We start from the raw sequence: 22,466 nt of genomic DNA, 5'->3' as shown, positions 1-22,466 counted from the left end.
CCTTATGCAGAACAAGTCCATTGAGCTACCCAGCTCAGTACTGTCTACAAAGACTGGCAGCAGCTCTTCAGGATTTCAGTCTGGGGTCTTCCCCAGCTTTACTTGGAGATGCCAGGGACTGAACTTGAGACCTTCTGCATGCAAGGTAGGTGCCCTACCACTGAGCTAGGTCCAATTCCATCAACGAATACAAGTGAACATATGAAAAAGCCTTCTACTGAATCTACTGAAGCCTTCTACTGATTCTACTGAATCACTGGTTCATCTAGCCCTCTATTGGCTTCACTGGTCAGCAGCAGCTCTTCAGGGCTTCAATCCAAGATCTTTCCCAGCCTTAACTGGAAATGCCAGGGGCTGAACAAGGAACCAAAGTCTCTCGGGGCTTCGGTGTATTAGCAATGTTTGGTTTGGGAGCAGAGACATCTAGACATTACTAGATTGCTGCTAGCTTTGGATAACACATCCCTCAAGGAAAAACAATGAGGCTGTTCTCATGACACAAGCTGCCTGAGTTACTCAAGGCAGCTCCTGTTGTCTGGAGTGCTGGGAGCACAGGGCTTCCGGATGCTCTAGAAGAGGGTAGCTTGACTATTTAACCTGGCGCTTTACTGAGGCCAAACAAACCTGTGGTTCGTTTTACCTCAGTAGGCACTTGTGTGAACAATCGCCCCCAGGTAAAAAAAAGGCTTCCTCTTGGCCTGCCACCATTTCTGACAGCGAGCTGGGGAAAAGAGTGGCCATGCTGAGCATGGCAGCTGCTCTAATAAGAGCAGCCACCATGCTTGTGGCATGAAGTACTCTGGGATGTGGAAGCAGAAAGTCCTTCCACACCCAGCTTTTGCCATCACCGCACTGCTGCCCATATGGGCACATGGTATGGAGAAGGCAAAGACACAAAGGCAACGATTTTAATCTGAGCCAGCTTCTACCTTCCCGCTCATCTGCCAGGGAAGGCAGGTGAGCTTCTACCTTCCCCACAGACATCCCCAGTGGCAGCATGAGGTCATAAGAATGACCTCAGTGTGGTTTTGTGCGTCAATAAACTGTGTCCGAGCCATTAGGAAGGAGCCATTAGGAGGGAGTTGTTTGGAGTACAAAATGTTGAAGTAAGCACGGAAGGAAAAATCTGGGAGGATGGGATGTTAGGGTGAAAGGGGCAGTTAGATTTGACAGTTAGGGTTGCTAGGTTTGGGGATGAGGAGGAGGAAGGGTTGATAGGACTGTAGGTTAGGAAGAGGTAAGATATTTTATTATAGGTATTTTAAAAACAGAGACCGACATGCTGCACAGACTCCCATTGCTGTTAACGATGCCAGGGCTGCTGTGCAACTCCAAAAGCTGCCCCAGTGGTGCAGCGATGGTGTTGCTGTGCAATGCCTTAAAAGTGCTGCTGGACCACAGTACAGTGCTGCTCATTTCCATTTAGGGTTGTGCTTCCCCCCCCCGTTTTGTTTTTGGCCCGAATCTGAAACACCCCCATTTTGTTCTTTGTTCAAAATCAGCCAGTCCTAAACACCCCAATTTTGTTCTTTGTTTGAAATTGCAAAAGCTGAATCCAAAACGTTTTGGATTTTAAAAAATGGCCTCAGGGAAAAACTAGTGGGTGGGGATGGTAGTGCCCAATGGGTGGAAACTACCACCCAAATTTCAGAGGAATTGGGCAAAGGGCTGGTTTTTGGTGAATTTTTGAAGTATAGGATTTTTCCCATAGGGAAGAATGGAGGTTTCAGCAAAAGTATAGCATCATGTTGGGGGGAAAGGGGTGGCCCAGAGCAGAGTAGGGTGGGTGGTAGTGCCTAGTGGGGGCAAGGAAGCTGCCAGAATTATTTCAAAGGAATTGGGCAGAAGGCTGATTTTTAAAGATGTAATGGAGTTTGCGCGTCTGTAAAGTTCTTCCCCATAGGGAATGATGGACCTCCATGATTCCTGCCCCATAACTGCACTTGGGGGGCACCAGGGTGGCCCAGGGCAAGTGGTGGTGTAGAGCACATAGAGTGCCAACCACCCCCATAGGTTGTTAACCCATGGGGTACTGGGTTCTGTTGTTTCTGAGATGTTTTGAGTGTAGATTCAGATTCTCTGGTAGCATATGAGAGTGGATTCATGGTTTGTCATTGAAAATCTCATATGCTACCACAGAATCCACACTCAGAATACCTCAGAAACAACAGCACCCAGCACCCCATGGGTTAGCAACCCATTGGGGTGGTTGGCACCCTATGTACCACCACTCGCTCCTGGACACCCCAGTGCCCCCCAGGTGGAGTTATGGGTCTGCTGAAACCTCCATTATTCCCTGGGGGGGGGACACCTTAAAGAAGCATAAATTTCAGCAATTCCTAAAAATCAGCCCTTTGCCCTATTCCTTTGGAATCTGGGTTGTGGCAGGCACCCCTTGGGACACTGCTACTCAACCCACTGTTTTGCCCTTCAGGCCCCCTTTCTGCCCCGAATCTGCCCCAAAGACATGTCAACCTCAGAAATTCTTTAAAAATCACCCCTTTTCCCAATTCCTTTGGAATCTGGGTGGCAGCAGGCACCCACTGGGGCACTACCACCTGAACCACTATTCTGCCCCTAAAGCCCCTTTCTGCCCCAAATCCACCCTAAATAACATCAACATCACACATCAACAACAGCAGAGCTTTGGAAAAAATCAGGCAGATTTCCAAAGGTCATGCACATCCACATCCCCCCTGCCCGAAATGCAATTGATCTACACACAACAGTGTGAAACAACAACAATGAAATGTACACTGCCCCACTGGCCAATGAGGGTAAAATTTACCCTTAAATTTGCTTTAAAGGAATAAGGGGGCAATTGCCAGCAGATCAGCCTATGCTTTCGCTGGCCAGTCTGCGGGCTGGAAGGGCTGGAAATTCAAACAGATGTCAAAACTCAAAATGGAGACTGAAGGAGAAAGACTTTTTGCGATTGCAAAATGGAATTCCAAAACAGCCGAAAGAACAAAACATTTTGTATCCGAAACAGGGACGTTTTGTTTTGGCTACAAAACTTTCTGTTTTGAGCATTGGGTGTTTTGTTTTGACTACAAAACAGCTGAAATGGCCTCTTTTGTGCACAAAACGTTTTGTATCCGAAACAAAACGCACATCCCTATTTCCATTGTTTCCAATGGCAACAAGCACTGCACTGTAGTGCAGAAGCACTTTAAAGGCATTGTGTCGCAACCACATCACTACACTGTCAAAGCTGTCGACAGGAGACTGCACAACATGACACCCAGAGTCTGTAAGGAAGGATATGTTCCCATATGCCATCACTTTTGATTTGCACCTTTTCTAATTATTCTTGTTGTATAACTAAACCTGTTCAGTTAAACATAGTGGTCTGTCTTGAGCCTTATACGCTTACATTTGAGTATTTGCGCTGAAGGAAAACCCAGTGTTCAGTTAAAAACATCAGTAGGTTTCTCTCTCTCTCTCTCTCTCTCTCTCTCTCTCTCTCTCTCTCTCTCTCTCTCTCTCTCTCAGGAAGAATTTGTTCATGAGAATAAATACAAAATAAGCCCTGGGGAAGAAAATGTTATAAAACCACTCAACATGAGAACATACCAAGTTGTCTTATACCAAGTCAGACCACAAGTCCTCTAGCACAGTGTTGTCTACACGGATTGGCAGTATTTCTCCAAGACTTCAGGTACAGATTGTACAGACTCTTCAGAGCTTGCCTCAGATTAGTCCAGAAATAATACAAGTCCCTCCACAAAATATCGGGAAGAACCTGGATCATTGGCCAAACCAATACAAGTCAGCTTGGGGAAGTTCTCCCCAACCCCACCAGCCTCTCCATCATTTCCTTAAACTTCTTTTTCTTGTCGCAGGGCAGCAGGAGAAGCAGGAGCAGCATTACAAGAGGCAGAGGGAGATCTTGCTTCCTTCCCATCATCACCCTGGCCTGCTGCACACCTGCATATCAGCATACCATTTTAACTCCCTCCCAATATTGCTTTGGTGTGTTGTTCTGCAGTGCACCAGAGTGACAAGCGTGAGGCAGGGGGAAGATGTCTCCTGCTTCTGCACAGCAGTGCCACTTTTCATCTGGAGCATGGGGGAAAACTGCTTTCCACCTCCCTGTGTGATGCAGCTGCAACTGGTTCTTTTCCTGCTGCCCCAATGACAATGAGAAGGGTGGTAAGGAAAAGATGGGGAGGCTGACAGAGAGGCTGGCATGATGAGGTGGAGATCTCTGAGTTTGAAGAAGAACTCTTGAGGCCCAAATGGATCACTTTTCTTTTGTAGTGGGGGGAGATGTTCCAAGGCCCAAGAATTTGTATCCAAGCCCAAGCACAGAGAACTTTGCCAAAATCCCTAGGACAACATGTTGCATTAATCATACAGTCTCACCTTTATGTGCTTGCTTTCGTTTTCTGAAATGTCACTCATGGAAAGCCCTGATCTGGATCATGACTGGCAGGAATGAAGGAGAATTTCCCCTCTGATGTCCTGATCCATATTCCACACACCTCTCCCCATTGGTTACTATTTCCCACTGAAAAGAAGGGAACTTTCTTTCAGGGAAAAATAATAATCAGGTGTGTGTGTGTGTGTGTGTGTGTGTGTGTGTGTGTGTGTGTGTGTGTGTGTGAACTGGGATCACAGCAGGGGAAAGAGTTAAAGACCCTCTCTCCCCACATCATAGTCCTGATCAACATCATTCCTTCTCAGCTGCTATTTATAGTGGCGGGGGGGGGGAGCATTGAAACACTCATTTAACAATTGTTATAATGCAGGAGTTCTCATTTTGGGTCCCTAAATGTTGTTGGACTTCAACTATCATCCTCAGCCAAATAGAAACCCAAGATTGAGAACCCCATTATAATGTGCAGTTTGACCCTAAAAGCATCTCTAAGAACTGATAATAATGTCACTATACCTAGTATGTCAGAATAAGCTCCAGTCTCCAGTCGATGTTTTCTGTATAAATTCCTCAGGACTTTAGCACTTCCAAAACGCTTGAATCGACTTTTCACATTATTGTAATACCATTCCAGGGACTGGGCTCTTAACAGTCTGGAAAAGAAGAAAAAACACAAAGATTTCAGAAAGATTAGAATGATTAAAGTAAATTAATTTAGCTTCGATTTCTTTCAAAACCATTTGTATTTCTCAATAGCTTTAGGAAGTCTGGCTTAGGGAAAAATATAATACAAACTCTAACTGATATCAACAGCTTTAGTGCAGTACTATACCATGCTCTTTGTTTTCCTATATTCTGCCTAATTTACAAGCTGAACACATTTTGGGATGGTATCATAGGCAGAACTAGAATTTTAAATATGCACAAACATTCATTTATAGTAAATACAGAAGAACTTAGAACAGTTACTGTGTATTTGCTCCCTGTTGTGCAAAGATTTTTGAAAAACTATTTTTTATAATTGCCACAAATATACAAGTAAATTAGCATATGCAATTACTTTATCCTTCACCCACTGTCATTATTTTATGAGACTGTCTTTCTCTAAGGACCAATTCACATGTGAGTTTTTGTATTTAGGTTTGCACACCTGAGTACATAATACAGGCACATAAAGGAATTGTTTGTTTGTGTTTTTTTTGTTGTGTTCCCCTTTAAAATGCATGTGAGCAGGGGACCAATTCAGGCCTGAGTGCAGCTAGTGTATATTTTAACAGGGAAGATTGTAAAAGAAAAAAACCATGTGTGTACACTTTTCATTTTTGTAGAGGGAGTGCACACACGGTGCTCTGTGCATACATTTTGTAGGGCTCTGTGCACACACGGATGCCTCAGTAGACTGCCATCCAAGGGCCGTTTCCAACTTGGGCGCGCTCCACAACCACCACATAAAGGTTATGGACACAGATATGTTGTCAGGGATCATTTGTGGGCCCTGGGCCTTTGAGGCTGCCTAGTGATGCCAAACCCAAGGCCAGCCCCGATTGCACATACTTCACACCCACTTGTGAGTAGTACCCAGTATGAAAATATGTGCACGGCAACACATGAGTAGACCCCCGACTGGGAGGTCTAAATGAAAATTGGCTAATGAAAATGAAAATTGGCTAATGAGAAGAAAATGTGTGTAGATATAACTAGGGAAGTGCACGAAATGATTCGTGCATGTCCCGGGGGGTGGGGAGGAGTAATTTTAAAAGGGAGCAGGCAGGACCTACCTGCTCCTCCAGCAAACCAGCGAACCACCGCCACTCCATCGTGGTGCTGTTGTGCTTAAAACTTAATTTAAATGCAGCAGCCACACTGCTCTCCTCTTTAAAACGTTGCGCCAATGGGATGCTGCTCCCAGCAGCCCTCAAGTAGTGTTGGCATGCAAATGGTGTTGGCACCTGCATCAACACCATTTGCATGCAAACACCACACGAGGTTGAATAAAGGGGACAGCAGTACAACTGCTTATTTCAAGTTAGGATTCAAGATCATCAGTGTTGCGATGGGACAGCGCGGGGCAGCGATGGCTCACCAGAGTAGGTAGAAACTGCCTGCCTTGTTTTAAAGTTACCACTCACCCTGCACCAAATTGTTTTGGCTGTAGGAACCCAAATCATTTCAACGTCTCTCCAAAGAGTCACCGAAATGATTCAGTGTCTTTACTGAGTGCATTTCCTAACTGATTACGATGAATCTTTTAAAGCTTTTCAGCCTCTTAGCATTCTGATAACTCACAGTGTCCTCCTTGATTCCTCTGGTATAGAAAGGATTTGGAGGAGGAGAGTAGCTACCCCTGTAGAAGATAGTGCAATAATGGGCCTATTGAAAAGAGAAATAAGGACACCATCTACTTATTTTAGAATCCTTTCATGTTAACCTGCATGTTGGAAGCTACAGCTTACTGCCTTCTGCAATTGCAGCCTTTCCATGAGCCTAGAATAATGAAAACTGTCCATCTCTACATAGAAAGAGTTTCTTTCATGTATACATACTGGATTGAATGATAATTCTCTCCATAAAATACAGTTTCCCATTTAAAGAACATTAGTCACACTCATTTTAAAAGGAAAGAAATGGCTGCAGCATTTTCTTTTTATTTCTGTGCTACAAAGACAGCCATATTAATTGTTCACAGCCCTAAATCCCAAGGCCATGGTTTGTGTTATGTAAAGCAATTATGACATCAAATTCTATTAGCAAGATGTGTGTGTGTGTGTGTGTACACACACACACACACACACACACACACACACACACAGACATATGTCATGTGACAAGCCAGTCCATTTCAAATTATAGAAAAATTTGACTGAGCACATTAATGCTTAAATGAGTGGGCCCCACATAAAAGTGGAAATCAGCAGCACAAACGCAGAGACAAATGAACTCACACAAAGGGAACGAGCAGAGGTAAAAAAGTAAAGTACCAGGAGCTATGTCCTGTGACACTCCTGAGGCAATGAGTGAGACAGGGAAGATGGGCTACTGAAAGAGACAGAAAATAGAAAAATAGGAGAATTAAGAAGCATTAATTTCTTAGGAGTCCAAGAAGATGAGGGCACTATAATGTAAGATCAGCAGTGTCAGTGGTTGGCACTTATTCTTATCCTTAAGAATAAGGATTAAGAGGAGGCAGTTAGACTTAGCTAGGAGGCAGTAATTGGAAACCTTGATGGAAAATGCTTTAAATAGAATGGAACGAATAAAAATAAAAGGAGAATAAAAATAATAAGAAAATGGAACCCTATTCAGGCATTCTGTAACCATGTGCATAATTGTATGCAGTTACAATGCCAACCCGCACGCCCTGTCTCCCTTCATTTAGAGAACTGAGGAAGAGTTGTGTAATTTATACATATACGGTGAATATGAATACAGCAAATATTTATATACTGCTTTTCAACAAAAGTTCCCAAAGCCTTTTACATAAATATAAACAGACAAACAAACAAACAAACAAACAAAACAGTTTTATTTATTAATGGCTTTATTTTATGAAGGCAGGGCAAGTTATGAGAATTGGGAGGTCCCATATCTGGATAAAAGAAAGCTCAGTAGACACTAAGTTTATGGACCCCTTTCCATTAGGCTGCGTGAACTTTTTATGGACTTCTTTCCATTAGGATTCACTTATAATTTGAAATACAAACCATTAAAGATTTTTAATCTGCTTACTGTGAGTCAGGGAAATGCAGCAGGAGTCAGAACAAACACACAATTAAGTGATTCACTGTTAAATAACTTTTGTGTTTGTTGGGGTTATTCTTATCTTATTGCTGTAAGTTCTTTGACCTGTATTCAGTTAAATTTAAATACATTTAAGGTCTCTATATCCCAGTTTCCCAAACTTGGGTAACTCTATGATGCACATTGTTAATTATGAAATTAAAGCTCATTGATTTCGGCATATTCTACCAATTGCTGTTTTTGGTTCTTGGCACACAGACCACGCAAGTTAAGGGAGACGCAATGGATATAGACATCTGGCTTTTTGTTCATGCCAGGAAAGAGTTTGTCTCTTGCATCTGTTTGCTTGTCTTTGTTCTCTAGGCCTCAGTATTTTGAACAACAGCAAAACCTTTTGGAGAGAAATGGGACAGGCTACTGCATTCTGCTGCCCTGCTTCTGCTGCCCCAACAGTAGGAACATAGGAAACTGCCATATACTGAGTCAGACCATTGGTCTATCTAGCTCAGTATTGCCTTCACAGACTGGCAGCAGCTTCTCCAAGGTTGCAGGCAGGCAGAGGTGTATCTAGGGAAAATAGCCCTAGGGCAAACACTGAAATTGCACCCCCTGTCCAAACATCTGACACCCATCTTTCAGATAACTTTACCATAGTATCAGCTGAAAAATACAAGTCAGGCTCGTTAATCTTTTAATATTTCAAAAACTATTTAGCAGTGGACGTAGCCAGACCAAAAAATGCTGAAAAACTAAAAATTTCAGTACGCTGGGGCGTACTGAAATTTTTATTTTATTTTAATTTTTATTTTTACTTGTAGCCCCTTTGGGAGGCTTCCTAAAGGCTAGGGTGGTTTTTTTGCAAAGGTTCCCCCTGACCCAGCTGGCCTCTAGGGTCTCGCAGGTACCATTTGAGCATGTGCAGTGGCCATTTTTAAAAATATATATTTTTTAATTTAAAAAAATAGCCACTGAAAACAAAATGGCCACCATGCATGTTCAAATGACCTCTGCAAGGCCTGGCATGACCTAGGGCCTCACAGAGGCCATTTGAGCATGCATGGTGGCCATTTTGTTTTCGGCAGCCATTTTTAATTTTTTTTTAATTTTACAAAATGGTGCCCCCTTCAAATGGTGCCTGGGGCATATGCCCTGCCTGCCCTACCCTAGATACGCCCCTGCAGGCAGGAATCTCTCTCAGCCCTATCTTGAAGAAGCCTATCTTGAAGAAGGAAACTTGAAACCTGCTCTTCCCAGAGCGGCTTCATCCCCTAAGGGGAATATCTTGCAGTGCTCACACATCAAGTCTCCCATTCATATGCAACCAGGGCAGACCCTGCTTAGCTATGGGGACAAGCCATGCTTGCTACCACAAGACCAGCTCTCCTCTCTGTCTCTGCACTTGTTCCTCTATTATATGACCATAAAAATTCCAAATATGAATAGGAATTTCTTTATTTCCTCCGGTATCTTGAATACTCAACAGTTGTGTACCAATAACAAAGCATCTTCCTTTAGTTTTGAAGCTTAGCCTTGGTTAGAGGCTAATGTGATGGCCTCCTAATCACCACAAGTTATATTTATGTTGCAATTCTTTGCACTTTTACTTGAGGATAAGTCACATTGATTTCAGTGGAGTTTCATAATAATTACAAACTAATACTCTTGACTGAGATTTTTAAATGGGCCAAATTACCCATTTCCTAGCTCAAAACAGAATGATGCAGCTCCAGACTGAGTAGCAAGTAACCAGGACTCTCATCTCTTCTTTATCTTAATTGTCCACATCACAGGTGAACTATCTTAAACACCACACTACAAACTACCACACAACAATAATGAGCATTTTGAACTGAGCCCATCTATGACTGTTTTATAGCTGCTTCCCTCATATACAAAAGAAAATCTTGTGTTGACTTAATTAAAGGCTTATTTTAATTGCCTTTTCTCCTTCTCCTTTCCCTCCCTTTCCCTTTCCGACTCTTCTCCCACTCTCTCTACAGGATCCCCACTGGGACAAATGTCCAAACAACTAAATCCAAAAGATTACTGGATAGAATACAACAATGAGATTGTTCTACTCATACCACATACAGCACATATCATAAGTGACACCCCATCATCAGTTCTCAGAGAAATACATTTTGTAGAGAAGGGGGGAAAAGAATCTTAGCCTTCTCATAAATGCTGTGAGGCTCCTTGGCTTGTGGACTACTGTTTAAAGAGTCTACACATGTCGATGTAGAAGAACGCATGATGTATTGCTACACAAATGTGAAGCACTGAAAGTGTAGCATATACATCCAGATGGGGCATGAACAAGCTTCACTGGACTGGACTAGACTGATTTTTCCAAAGGAGATAATTAGGGATGTGCACAAAGTTTTGGGTACAAAACATTTTGTACCCTAAACGGGCCGTTTTAGGTGTTTTGTAGCCAAAATGAAACACCCGATGGCCAAGTCCAAAAGTTTTGAATATAAAACAAATCGTCCCTGTTTCGGCTGCAAAAGTTTTGTTGTTTCTGATCTCCATTTTGTGGTAATCTCACTGTAGTCTCCATTTTGTGTTTGACATCTATTTGGATTTCCCGCCTTCAGAGCAGTGAACGAAAGCATGGGCTGATCTGCTGACAATGTCTCCTTGCTCCCGATTGGCTCCTTTCGCTCTTGCAACTCCTGACTGACTCCACCTTGGCCAGGGGAAGGGCGAAGAAGGGTCAAGGGTGGGAGGGAGTTCAAGGAGGGATTCATTCATTCATACACCATTAATTCAGATTTAAAGAGGCAGCAGCACCATTCTGCCTTATTCTGCCTCAGGAGGAGAGAGCGAGAGCGAGAGAACTTTGCTTGCCACCATGTCATGTCATTGCCCCTATGCTGCCTATTGCCTTCTGCCTTGCCAGCCTGAGCCCAGCCTGCCCACCCAGCCTGCCTCTGCTGGCTAGTGGCTTCTAGTGTGGCTACCAGAGTGGGAATGAATTAAAATTAATTTAACTCTCTGCATTACTTTTTGTTGTTGTTGTTGAATCCTGAGAATTCTTTTTTCACCCCCTTGAGAGAATCACTGCCTGCCTGTGCCTGCTGTGTGCCAGCCACCAGCCCCAGCCCCTGTGGCCACTGGCCACCACCTGGCCAGCCATCCCCTTTCACCCAGATTTTCCAGGCTTTTGCCCCATCTGAAGACTGAAGAAGGAGAAGGAGAAGTCAAGAAGAAGATTAAGAAGAAAGAGTAGACTCAGAGACCAGACCAGACCACAGAAGTGGACAACAGTGGACACACAATGTGGGTCAAGCCCTAACACACACATCCCTCTGGAATTCTGTATTCTTGGGGTTTTTTTCCTGTTTGGAGGGAGGTTTAGGATTGCAATTGGATTTTAAAAGTTGTGTGCCATTTAGTTTAGAAGTTGTTTAAACAGGGGTTCTGTATGGGAGGGATCCCCATTAGCTAGTACTAGTCGGTGGTTAAGGGTAGCGTAGCCTTGTGGTTTTAAAAAACTATTCCGTCTTTTTTCCCATTCCAAAGCTTTGGGCGGGGGTGGGTGGGTAAAAAACAGAAGCCTGTCCTCCAGTCCTCTGCCCCATAATATATTAGTATTAACATTTTCTAGGCCTATTGTATCTTCCCTAGTTATATTGTATATCTTTTATGTTCTCAATCCATTATATTGTATCTGTTATTGTATCTTCTGTTATTCCCCTAGTTATTGCTCCCTTCCTAGTACTGTATCTGATGTATCTGTTCTGTTCCCTACTAGTTACAATATTATGCAATTCAAATGCTGTGGTTTGGTTTGTTGTTGTGCCTGGCCTGCCTGTGTATTTTGGGGACCTCATCATGGATGGGCACAGGACAGGTTCTCTCTCTCTCTCTCTCCCTCTCTTTCTGTGGATTTCTTTGCAATGAAGATTGGGTCATATTGTGTGACTTCTAGCATCATCATTTATTCAAACTAGATTGCTTGCATCTACAGTAGGTTGCATGTGCTGGTGTCACAGGCATCTGTTGCAGAAATCTCAAAAAAATGTGCCAAAAAATTGTGTGCCATTGTTGTCATCATCACTCTTTTACTTGTGTAGGTGGGAGGGGGGCCAAACCTCGCTGTTCCACTGGCAGAATGCTGTTTTGCAGTGCACCCTTCCTTACTTAACCCACCTTTATGGCCAGGTGCCACAGATGTTGCTGTGTCTCTCTTGCTTGTGGACAAAAAAATGCTTGGGGGAAGGAGGGCAGGGCACATTTTTGATGCTGTTGTTGGCTCTAGTCTGCTGCATCTGTGATATCATGCCTGCTTTGGAAACCTGGTTCTTTGCAAAGCTCTGCTGTTGTTGATGTGTGCTGTTAATTTTCTTTGGGGCAGATTTGAGGCAGAAAGATGGCTTGGAGGCCAGGAGTGGGGTGGGTGGCAGTGCCCCCAGTGGGTGCCTGCCACCACCCAGATTTCAAAGGAATTGGGCAAAGGGCTGATTTTTAAATGATTTTTGTAGTTTACGTGTCTAAGATTTTCCCCATAGGGAATAATTGGGATTCAGGCAAATGTATTGCTTCACTTCTGGGGGAAAGGGGTGGCCCCCCAACTTTCATGTACTGCTGAAATGGAAGTCTGAAGTTTTTCTGAAGAACAAAATATCCAGGTCCGAAATAGGGTCATTTCGATTCAATTATAAAAATTTTCATTTTTCATTTTCTCATTTTGATTTGTGTACAAAATGTCAAAAAATGCCATTTTCGGACACAAAACGCATTGTGGCTGAATCGAAATGCACAAGCCTAGTTCTTTGTCATTAGAGCACCATCTTTTGAAATTCATGACCTGTCTGAATCTGCTAGAGTTATAGACTTGGGTTGCCAACTTTCCTTCCATCAGGACTTATGTACTTAGCTTGCAGAAATTTAGTAAAGCTTTTCTTGGCATGGAAAAAGCTTCATCTAGCCTCTTCTCTGACCCACTTCAAAACTGGCCCCTCAGTATACAAAAGAATGATGGGGCTGAAGTGGCAAGGTAGACAACTGGAGTGCAAGTGGAGAAAGACTTGACTCGAATCTGACAGATTACAGCATAGAGTGCATTTGAAGATCTATGCTCAAGCAGTAGATGTGGCAAAGAAGTAATCCTTTTCTGCCCATATTGCATCCACAAGCTCACATCCATTGAAGTTGTTCAGTGTTATGAGAGGGCTAGTACATGCCCCTCCTCCCTAGAATCAGAATTGGAACCACCAGTTACTTGCTATGACATTTTAAAAGAGTTATTTGTGGAAAAAATCTTTCGTATTTGGACTGACTTAGACACCACAGTTATTGCAGTGTCTAATGTGGAGGTGTCCAGCAATTTATGTGGTTGCTACTCATGTGGTTGCTGCTCACAAACTGCTCAGGTGCAAGTTTCAAATCAAGCTAAAGTGGAAAACCAAAGCTATCCAGTTTCTATGATAAGATCTTGAGAATGTACCCACCATTTTCAAGGAGAACATCAGGAACCGCTTTGAAATTCTGAACCTCATTGATAGGTAATCAGAGGAACTGTGGAATGAAATCAAAGAAGTTAAGGACAAATGTGAAAAGAGACTGCCACAGATTAAGAAACAGAAGAAAGAAAAATGGATGTCAGAAGAAACAGTGGAAATTACCAAGAAAAGGAGAGAAGCCAAAGTCAAGAAAGATAAAGACCTCAGGAAGGAACTTAATAGGGAATTTGAGAAAGCTGTTAGAAGAGATAAGGAGCAGTACTACAACAACATTTTTAAAGACCTTGAGGATGGAAATAGACATGGAAAAACAAGGAAACTTTTCCAAAAGATCTCTGATCTCAGAAGGAAGTTCCAACCTTGAATTGGTATGGTAAGGGATGCCAAAGGACAGGTAGCAATTAATTCAGAGAAGATCAAACAGAGATGGAAGGAGTATACTGAAAATATGTACAGCAGGGACATCAACATCCAAGATACTCTAGAAGATATTCCCTACTTGCAAGAACCTCTAGTTAGATCAGCACTCTGAAGTTAGATCAGCACTCCTTTCATTACCAAGTCGGTCATTACCTTAATTTCACATGCTAGCAAAATAATGCTCAGGATCATCCAATGCAGATTAGAGCCCTACATGAAAAGGGAAATGCCGGATGTTCAAGCTAGTTTCAGAAAAGGCTGAGGAACAAGAGACATCATTGCCGATGCACGCTGGATAACTGAGAAAGCCAAAGAATACCAAAAAGAAGCCTTCTAGTGCGTCAACCATGTCATGTTATGGAATATCCTTAGGAAAATGGGCATCCCAGAACATCTCATTGTTCTCATGAGAAACCTATACACAGGACAGGAAGCCACAGTCCAGACAGAACATGGTGAAACAGACTGGTTCAAGATCAGCAAACGAGAGAAGGCTGTCTACTTTCTCCTTATTTATTCAATTTATATGCTGAACATATACTGGGAGAAGCTGGATTGGAAGAAGATGAGTGTGGTTTTAAAGTTGGAGGAAGAAACATTAATAACCTGTGCTACGCTGATGACACCACTCTGATAGCTGAGAATATGGATGATCTGCAAGCTCTAGTAATGAAAGTCAAAGAACACAGTGAAAAAATGGGACTACAACTGGTCGAAGGCTGACTTTCAATAGATCGCAGCGAGGGAGCTGCTCTGCTACATACGAAACCCGAATGGGGCATCTCAAATCTCTTACAGAATAAATGCAAACAAGATTAAAGTAATGACAATGGGTACAGCAACCCGCCTCAGAACTGATAATAAAGACATTGAAGTGGTGGATAGCTTCTGTCTTTTAGGATCAACCATCAACAGAAAAGGATCCAGCAGTCAAGAAATATGCCGCAGACTAGCACTTGGTAGGGTTGGAAAGAAGGCCTTGGAAAAGATATTTAGATGCTGTGATGTGTCTATAATTACGAAGATTAGAGTTGTTCAGACAATGGTTTTTCGCATGCCACTATGGATGCGAAAGCTAGACTTTGAAGAAGCAAGATAAAAACAGCATTGATGCGTTTGAACCTTGGTGCTGGAGAAGACTTTTGAGGATACCATGGACAGCCAGGAAAACAAACCAATGGATCATAGAACAAATCAATCCAGAATTTTCACTCGAGGCACAAATGACCAAGCTCAAACTATCATACTTTGGACACATTATGCGAAAACCCAACTCCCTTGAGAAGTCCATAATGCTGGGGAAAGTTGAAGGAAAGAGAAGAAGAGGACGGCCAGCAGCAAGGTGGGTAGATTCAATTAAGATAGCAATGAATACACCACTGAGAGACCTTAAAGGCCAAGTTGAAGACAGATTATCCTGGAGAGAATCTATCTATGTGGCCGGTAAGAGTCAACACTGACTTGACTGCACTTAATCAATCAATCAATCAATCAATCAATCAATGAACTGCTTAAAAAACACTTCAGAGTTGGAGATAACTCAAACAAAATTTATGTAGCTATTTTCTTTGTTTGTTGGTTTCTTCTTTCAGTCCCTCAATGTTGTGTGGGATCTTTAATCTAATCCAGCAAAGCACTTCTTGTGTTCTTAAGTGCATACACAGGATCATATATAGATTAGACTGCTTAACATTATAAATTTAGTTCAGGCCTCTATGGAACAATGCACATTATTATTCTTAGGCATTGAGAAGGCATTTTACTGCACTAGGGTATGCATTTCATGTACATGAAACATTTGGAATAGGACATACATTCGTTAATTGGGTAAAAAACGCATAGAGATGTACATATCAGGTGGTATAAAAATATGATAGATAGCTAGACAGATCGATAGATAGATAGATAATAAATAAATATGATGTGTGCTCAACCAGCTGCCGGAGTATTTGTGAATGGAATTTTCTGATGTATTACAATTATACAGAAGTACTAGGAAAGGATGACCATTCTCCTCATGGTTGTCAATTGATTCTAGCAATATCTATGCTATCAAGGGATTACCTTGATACTGAAGGTAAAAGCAGGTAAGCATGATTTACCTTTTTAATTAATTAATTTTAGTCTGGATGCTGAAGATATTGCCCCATGTTTATGAAACATGAACTAACCATCTGCAGATCTTAGAAAGCTATTTAAAGAATGTACTCTGCATATCACACTGATTTGAAATGCCCCTAAGAGAATGATAATGGTAAGACTCACAGACACAAACTAAACAGTGCACCTGAATAACCAATGTTGCTTTGAATAACGTCCTATGGTAAATACTGGTTGCTTCCTGAAATCTGGCTTCCTTTTTTTTGTTGTTATTGCAAAATTTTATCAGTTTACCTATTCCCATTTGCCTTTCATTTGACCCATTTTATATTTTACACTCAGAAAAATGTTGCCATCATATGTTCGCATGCAATAAAGAGAGACAACGTCTATATGGATATCAGCTCAGGGGTTTGCAATATGGAAATATCTTCATATTCTTTTTTTAAAAGCTGAGAGAAAGGCACCAAGCAATTAAACCTGCAAGTTTATTATGGGAAATCGTTTGAATAGACGTGGTGCCTGCTTGGAAAGACTCTTTAAAGTTTTAAAGGTCAAAACCAGCACCTTGAATTGGACGCAGAAACAAACTGGTAGCCAGTACAGCTCTTTCAAAATGGGTGTAATGTGCTACCACTGGGCAGCTCCAGATAAAACCCTAGCTGCCGCATTTTGCACTAGCTGCAGTCTCCGGATATTCTTCAAGGGCAGCCCCACGTAGACCGCATTATAGTTATCCAGCCGTGACGTGACTAAGGCATGGGTAACTGTGGCCAGATCTGCCTTCTCGAGAAAGGAACACAACTGGCGCACTAGCCGAAAACGTGCAAAGGCACCCCTGGCCACCACTTCCACCTGAGCTTCCAAAAGCAGAGCCGGGTCCAGTAATACCCCCAAGCTATGTACATGCTCTTTCAAGGAGAGTGCAGCCCCATCCAGAATTGGTAAAATCTCATCTCAATTGGCTCTCCTATTGACCAACATTACCTCCATCTTGTCTGGATTCAATTTCAGTTTATTAGCCCACATCCAACCCATCACAGTCTCCAGCCCCCAATTCAGGACATCCACTGCCTCCCTAGGCTCAAGTGACAAGGAGAGATAAAGCTGAGTGTCATTTGCATATTGCTGACAACTTAGTCCAAGTCCCCGGATGACCTCTCCCAGAAGTTTCATGTAGATGTTAAACAGCATGGGTGACAAGACTGAACCCTGCGGGACCTCACAGGCCAATGGCCATGGAGCCGAGCAGTAATCCCCCAGCACCACCTTCTGGACCCTCCCCCCAAGTAAGGACTGGAACTACTGCAACACAGTGCCTCCAATTCCCATACTCGAGAGTATGGGAATGGCCCAGAAGGATACCATGGTAGATGGTATTGAATGCTGCCGAGAGGTCCAGAAGAACCAACAGAGACGCACTCCCCCATCTAGTTCCTGGTGAGGGTCATCCACTAGAGTGACCAAGGCAGTCTCAGTCCCATATCCGGGGCGGAAGCCAGATTGAAAAGGGTCCAGATAATCTGTATCATCCAAGACCCTCTGCAGCTGGGACGCTACCACACGCTCTATCACCTTGCCCCAAAAGGGCAGGTTAGAGACCGGTCTATAGTTGTTCGGGTTGGAGGGATCAAGGGAGGAAAACCAAGGAAAACCATATGTGTGCCAATGCCAATCAGGGCTGCAGGAAGGAATGCTGCAGCCCTGCACGTCACTTTCAAAATGGAATGCCAGTGGGGGGGAAGTGGCGGGGAGGAGAAGAGCAGGTAAGGAGTGCCTTACCTGTTTTTTAAATGCTCCCCTCCGCCGCCCCTCGAGCCGGCTCAAACACCAGTGTTCTAACAGGTTCGGTGCTCCAGAAAGGGAGCACCGAACCTGTTTGTGCGCATCCCTACTGGCCAGATGTCCAGGACCACCAGCAGCTTCACGGCCCAGCCCTGAGACTTTGCCCACTGCTCAATTCAATTGAGAGTGTGGACAGCAGCAGTGATCCAGAGCATGATCTAGATCACACATTGGCAAGTTATGGCATGTATGTCAAAAGTGTCACATGAAATTATTTTGAGTGGCACTCACACTGGGTGATATACTGTACATCCGAATATTCTTCTAAGTGAGATGCCCCCACACTGCAACGTTCTATTGAAAAGCACACCAGCATTGCTTGCAAATGGGCAGAGCCTCCATGGCTACTAAGCACAGAGTTCTTGCTGTAGAGATGCAGCTCCCATTATTTCCAATGGGAAGCACTCTGCACCAGTTTGGTCCTTGCATCTGCCATTGAGGGGATGTGGGCCAGCACATGCCTGTATGCAGCATTTTTTTTTTTTAAGGCTCCTGGCTGACTTAATGCACAGTGTTTGGCTGAGGCTGTGAACTATGGACCCTGATGCTGTCAAGAATAAACAGTTGCCACAGTTAGTCCCACTGAGGTGAATGGGAGTAACTGCGGTAGTGCTGATTGCACAACCATTTGTTCTCAACAGTGTCAGGATTGCCATACAAGTCCACAGCAGCACAGTGTGATTCGCAGTGTTGTCAAGACACTGCACATCATGTCAACCCCTGTTTGTGGTATGAGTCTGCCATCAAATTACTGCTTTCGGCCTCATTTACATTTTTAGCCTACTTTCCAGTAGGCCTATGCGATCACCTGGCATTCTGTGTGTCTGTGTGTCCATGTGTGTGTCCCCCCATATCAATGCCTGGACAAATATGAACCAAATTGGGTACAGTTGTAGGGACACAACAACAGAATAGCTTGTGATTATGTTGTCCACCACAAATCAAGATGGCAGACATGTACACCTTTGAGGCGCAAGTGTGCTAACCCGTGAACTACCTAAATGATTTGAACCAAATTTTCTAAAGCTGTAGGGACACACAGGGATGCCCCAATGGCACAGATTGTGATGATGTCATCCACCCCAATACAATATGGCAGAAATGTGAATGTTTGAGGCGTAAGAGGGCTAATGTTTGGACTGCCTAACTGATTTGAACCAAATTAGGTACAGTTGTAGTGAGTGACACACAGCGACACCTCAATGTTGTAGATTGTGATTAAGTAATCCATCCCAATTCAAGATGGCAGATGCATAAACCTTTGAGGTGCAAGTGGGCTAACTTGTGAACTGCCTAACTGATTTAAACCAAATTTGCTACAGCTGCAGGGACACATAGGGACACCGCAATGGCATAGTCTGTGATATCATCCACCATTGGTCAAATAACATAATAAAGACTGACTGACTGACGTCATCTGCCCTAATTCAAGATGGTGGATGCATAAATGTTTCAGGTGCAACTTGTGGGCCATCTAACTGATTTGAACCAAATTTGGTACAGTTGTAGGGATAGTGAAAGGAAAGTAGGCAGATTAGTTCTTACTAGAACAACTTGTTAGGAAGTAGTATGGGACAACAATCAAACCAAAAAAGTGGTTCAGTTCCAACTCATTACATATAGTTCAATGCATACTAACCTGTTCCCGAAAATTAAAACTTAACTTTAACCAATCTTCTGTAAGATGCAATGTTCAAGTAGTCATTAGACCTCCAAAGACCATTAAAAAAATTGTTATTTAAAAAACCGGTTCTGTTAGGTGATTAAAGCAATCATTTAAGAACATAGTTTTAGTATGCTGACTAAAAACTGCATTACAATATATGTTATGTAAACATAAAGTGAACTCAATTCCTCCTGCTGGGTGAAATTCCAGATGTTGAGGGCAGGAAGCAGTGCCAGTACAAGGTTCATGGAGGCCCTTGGCCAAATCTTTGTGGGTTCCCTTAGTAGTAGAGTGGGGAGGGGCGGCTGAACTGGCAGTCACGTTATTCATTCATTCATTCATTCATTTTATTTTTATTTAGTACATTCATATGCTGCCCCATACACAGGCGCAGAGCCAGGCGAGCAGCAGCCTGGGTCCAGCCCCATCTCGCGGCCCCTCTAAGGATGTCCTGTGCACTTGACATCACGCGCACGAGGCATGGCTGAGCCCTGAGTGAACTCCCCCTGCCCATGCCCGGGCTACTAAGAACCCCAAGTGAGCACTTCCATGTCATTTCAGGCAGCACCTGAAATGGCACAGAAGTGCTTGTTAAGGCTCTTTGGAGCTCGAGGCCATGCCCCCTTTTGCTCTGGAGGGAGAAAAAAGGAAATAGATGCTTTTTGGAAGCGCTTGCTCAGGGCACTTAGTAGCCCGGGTGTGAGGGTTGCTTGGCGCTCTTCCGGAGCCCGAACCACACACCCCCTGGGGGCTTCAGTCCAGGGGTTCTTTGAACGAGTTCTTTCAACCCGTTCACACAAAGGTGGCTACACCCCTGCCCATTTAAAAAAGTCCCTGGGCACTTTTATATAGGCTTTTACCTATAGGCTTTTACCTATAATACAATGCCCCCATCATTGCACAATGCTGCAATGGCAGGAGTGGGGCATTGCAGTATGGGTAAAGGAAGATGGTGGCCAGTGCTACCAGCACCACTGTTGAAGAGTGTGCTGCTGCTACCACTGCTGCTAAGGTAAGCACCCACAAGGGCTTGGAGGAGCCTTTTGGTGGTGGTGGCAACAACTTGGAGTACTTCTCAGTGGTCATCATCTTTGTTTACCAAAGTCTCAGGTGTCAGCCTCTGGGCTCTCAGTCAGTACCCAAACTGACTGACCCATGATCCTGGCCTGGCACAAAGATATGAATACATGAAACTGCCTTCTCCTGAGTGGAAACAGTAGCCCAGTTCTAGTCGAGTCTACTATTGTAGGTGGTGGTAGAGGAGGCTAATTTAAGGGGTGCACCTCTGAGGACAGCTGAACATAAACAAACAGCTTGAGTAGACATAAAGTCAACATTTGTACAAAAGTTTACAGGAATTCAGAAATGAATTAATCCAGTAAGAATTACAGTTCTGTATCATTTCTTAAAATATCTTCTAATGAAGATTTAGATATCTGTAAATTATCTAGAAAATGAACAACTTCTTATATACTTCTTGGGTGATCAGAATTATAGAACAGAAGGTATAATTCAGATTCGGGCCGACTTAGATGAAGACTCCACAATTAATTTGATGTCTGAATTGGAGGTGTCCAACAACTCCTCTTACGTGGTTCGACTGGATCAGTTTCAGTTTGTGACTCCTGAGGACGTGGACAAGCTGCTCGGAGCGGTAAGGCCTACCACTTGTGCTCTTGACCCCTGCCCAACATGGCTTGTTCTATCTAGCAGGGAGGCTGTTGTAGGTGGCCTGGTGGAAATCATAAATGCTTCTCTGAGGGAGGCAGGATGCCTCCTTGTCTCAAGGAGGCAATTATTAGACACCTTCTAAAGAAGCCTGCATTAGATCCCTCAGAGTTGAGCAATTATAGGCCTGTCTCCAACCTCCCATGGCTGGGCAAGGTAAATGAGAGGGCGGTGGCCTCTCAGCTCCAGAAGGTCTTGGAGGAAACTGATTATCTAGACCCATTTCAAACTGGTTTTCGCACGGGCTATGGGGTGGAGACTGCCTTGGTCGGCCTGATGGATGATCTCCAATTGGGAATTAACAGAGGAAGTGTGACTCTGTTGGTCCTTTTGGATCTCTCGGCGGCTTTCGATACTATCGACCATAGTATCCTTCTGGAACGTCTGAGGGGGTTGGGGGTGGGAGTCACTGTTTTACAGTGGTTCCACTCCTACCTCTCAGACAGGTTCCAGATGGTGTCGATTGGAGATTGTTGCTCTTCAAAATCTGAGCTTAAGTATGGTGTCCCTCAAGGCTCCGTACTTTCTGCAATGCTTTTTAACATCTACATGAAACCGCTGGGAGAGATAATCAGGGGATTTGAAGCTGGGTGTTACTATTATGCTGATGACATCCAGATCTACTTCTCCATGTCAACTTCTTCAGGAGCTGGCATATCCTCCCTATATGCCTGCTTGGAAGCAGTAATGGGCTGGATGAAGGAGAATAAACTGAAGCTGAATCCAGATAAGACGGAGGTACTTATTGTGCGGGGTCAGAACTCCAGAGATGATTTTGATCTACGTGTTCTAGATGGGGTCACACTTCCCCAAAAGGAACAGGTTCGCAGTCTGGGAGTACTTCTGGATTCACACCTCTCCCTGGTTTCTCAGGTTGAGGCGGTGGCCAGGGGTGCTTTCTATCGGCTTTGGCTGATACGCCAGCTGCGCCCGTTTCTCGAGATCAATGACCTCAAAACTGTGGTACATCTGTTGGTAACCTCCAGACTTGACTTTTGTAATGTGCTCTATGTGGGACTGCCTTTGTACATAGTCCGGAAACTTCAGTTGGTTCAGAATGCGGCAGCCAGGTTGGTCCCTGGGTCATCTCGGAGAGACCACATTACACCTCTGCTGATGG

General features: G+C 43.7%; 1 protein-coding gene across 5 annotated transcripts in view; it reads right to left on the bottom strand.

The window, feature by feature from the left end:
• The window catches only part of MYRIP (myosin VIIA and Rab interacting protein), a 314,404-nt gene that overhangs the window by 90,813 nt on the left and 201,125 nt on the right, over positions 1–22,466 (bottom strand). For all 5 annotated transcript variants that reach the window (XM_053263239.1, XM_053263243.1, XM_053263240.1 and 2 more), the window contains one exon: positions 4,898–5,034. In XM_053263239.1, coding sequence (XP_053119214.1) covers positions 4,898–5,034 — 137 coding nt within the window. The remainder of the gene's footprint in view (positions 1–4,897; positions 5,035–22,466) is intronic.

The sequence above is a fragment of the Hemicordylus capensis genome, chromosome 6 (genome assembly GCF_027244095.1).
Source record: "Hemicordylus capensis ecotype Gifberg chromosome 6, rHemCap1.1.pri, whole genome shotgun sequence".
In the NCBI taxonomy this organism is placed as follows: domain Eukaryota; kingdom Metazoa; phylum Chordata; class Lepidosauria; order Squamata; family Cordylidae; genus Hemicordylus; species Hemicordylus capensis.
The sequence above is the reverse complement of the archived record's forward strand: the minus strand, read 5'-3'. Positions and strand labels throughout refer to the sequence as shown.